A 1,991-nucleotide genomic window follows, 5' to 3' on the forward strand; every position below is an offset into this window, starting at 1 on the left:
GCAATTAAGGCTAAAGGGGTAGTATTAAAAGGACATAAAAACCAGCTTGAAGGAGTTCTCACTGGCCAAATTTATGATCATCTGAGTATCAAAATTTGATAACGCATGTTTTCTACATACATCCAAGAACTTGAATATAATGGCTACTATGAATCCAGGATGGCTATAATCATGACAACAATCTGGGGTGTAAGTTTAGCCAAAATATATCCAGGCTTTGGGATCTCCAAATCGTTATAGATTTATTCATAGTAATAACTGTGTAAGGCATTGCAGAAATAGTGTACTTTACCTTGGGAAGAAGCATACGGTTCTGGATAATGTCCATTGTAATGCAGCTGGGGTGGGGGGGGCATCCCATAGGACTGGGGCTTAGGCTAAGAAATGGAAAGTTAGACACAGGACTAAAACACATTGCCTATGTGGTACAGGTAAAGTAATTCTCTGCTGGATTCTTTCCCTTCATTAAAAAACTTCTAAAGTGGAGTCAAATGTATTATATATGGAAAATAAACATGAAGACACAGTAGATCCAACCAGATCTATCATTTTCAACGTCTCTCCTAATGGCAATACCAAGCCCTATGCACTGATACCAAGGACATTAGACAGCACAAGAAAATCTGCATCCAAAAAGTTAAGAGCAAGAAGGAATAGACACAAATTTCCTTGTATAAACATTTGAATAGAAGGCACTTATATGCAGTATATTCAATCTTATTAGACAAAGTCATCTAGCATTTTAAATATGTACCAACTTATAATTATTCTTGGTTAATAATCGAACTCGTTAATATTAGGTTGGACCTAATATTTAAATATGTGTAATGTAATAATATAAATATTAGAAAATCACCTTGTCTTTGGCTAAAAATCATCAAATATCAGCATACTTTTATGGTTCAAACTTTAACACCACCAAAAGTGTATTTTATTAAGGAAAATGACCTCACTAAAAAAAGAAAGTAATCGTATTTTCCTTCTTTCTTACCAGAGACATCCTTGAAGAAGACCTCCTCCTGATGGGGTTCACTGTGATGGTCTGAGTTTGCCTATAAAATAAGACATCTTTGAGAAGAGAGCACACATACTTCCTAATTCTACCAAGATAAATTAAGATATAGGACGGTAAAATGATAAATCTTCTAAGGCAAAAAAAAATAAACTACACCAATCATAAATTAGAGAAGAGAAAGGAGATTCTCTGTCATCATGTGCGTCCCTCAGCCCTTTCCTGTATCCCAAACCCTCAGTCCATACTCTGTGAGGCTCCTCACAGAGCACCATAGCCTGGACCATCAGAGGGCTTGCTGCAGTATCTTTCCCTGTCCCATCCAGGTAACACCTGTGCAGCGACAGTAAGCAGGGAGGAAAGAGAGGAGGCAACATCGCCCACCAGCTCATCCCAAGGGAAGCAGGATTCTGTGCAAATGCGTCTCTCCTGCAGGTTGGGTGAGCACTGAGCGTCTCCACTAACAGTCCTGGGGGTGACCAGACCCAAAGCCTGAAGAAATAGGAACTGCCTGTAATTAGAAGTCTGTTACCTACAGACCACAAAAGATAATAAAGAGATAAGTTGATAATGTTGGTGACATTTCCTCTAAAAAATTATGTTAGTTTAGGGAAAACAAAAAAGTAGAAAATTTGGTTCAGTGGGCCTGTGGTAAACCCATTTACTGTTCTTTGCAAGAAACTTTTGACTGGTATTAAATATATTTTTTAAAAAGCAATTAAGAGTATTAAGGAGCATTGACTGAACTTTGATAATTTGAGATTTTAAACTATGAGGGTACTTGAAAAAGTCTGTGGAGAAACAGAATTGAAAGATAATATGACTTTTTCCATGAACCATTGGAAGTACCCTCATGTTCACACAGCAAATTCCATCTTTGAATAAATAATTAGGTAAAAGAGGAATAAGAAATAGAAAAGCCTGGGCCGGCCCGGTGGCGCACTGGATAGTGCGCCGCTTGGGAAGCGCGGCGGCGCTC

The 1,991-nt window shown here is 38.2% G+C and overlaps 1 protein-coding gene across 1 annotated transcript in view; it reads right to left on the reverse strand.

Moving 5' to 3' along the window:
- PTPN21 (protein tyrosine phosphatase, non-receptor type 21) overlaps positions 1–1,991 on the reverse strand; it is a 73,803-nt gene that overhangs the window by 23,278 nt on the left and 48,534 nt on the right. Inside the window, exons 10-11 of the mRNA XM_008571984.1 lie at positions 992–1,052; positions 293–377 (exon numbers count right to left, since the gene is read on the reverse strand). Of these exons, the coding sequence (XP_008570206.1) occupies positions 293–377; positions 992–1,052 (146 nt within the window). The remainder of the gene's footprint in view (positions 1–292; positions 378–991; positions 1,053–1,991) is intronic.

The sequence above is a fragment of the Galeopterus variegatus genome, unplaced genomic scaffold (assembly GCF_000696425.1).
Source record: "Galeopterus variegatus unplaced genomic scaffold, G_variegatus-3.0.2 Scaffold742, whole genome shotgun sequence".
Taxonomy (NCBI): Eukaryota; Metazoa; Chordata; class Mammalia; order Dermoptera; family Cynocephalidae; genus Galeopterus; species Galeopterus variegatus.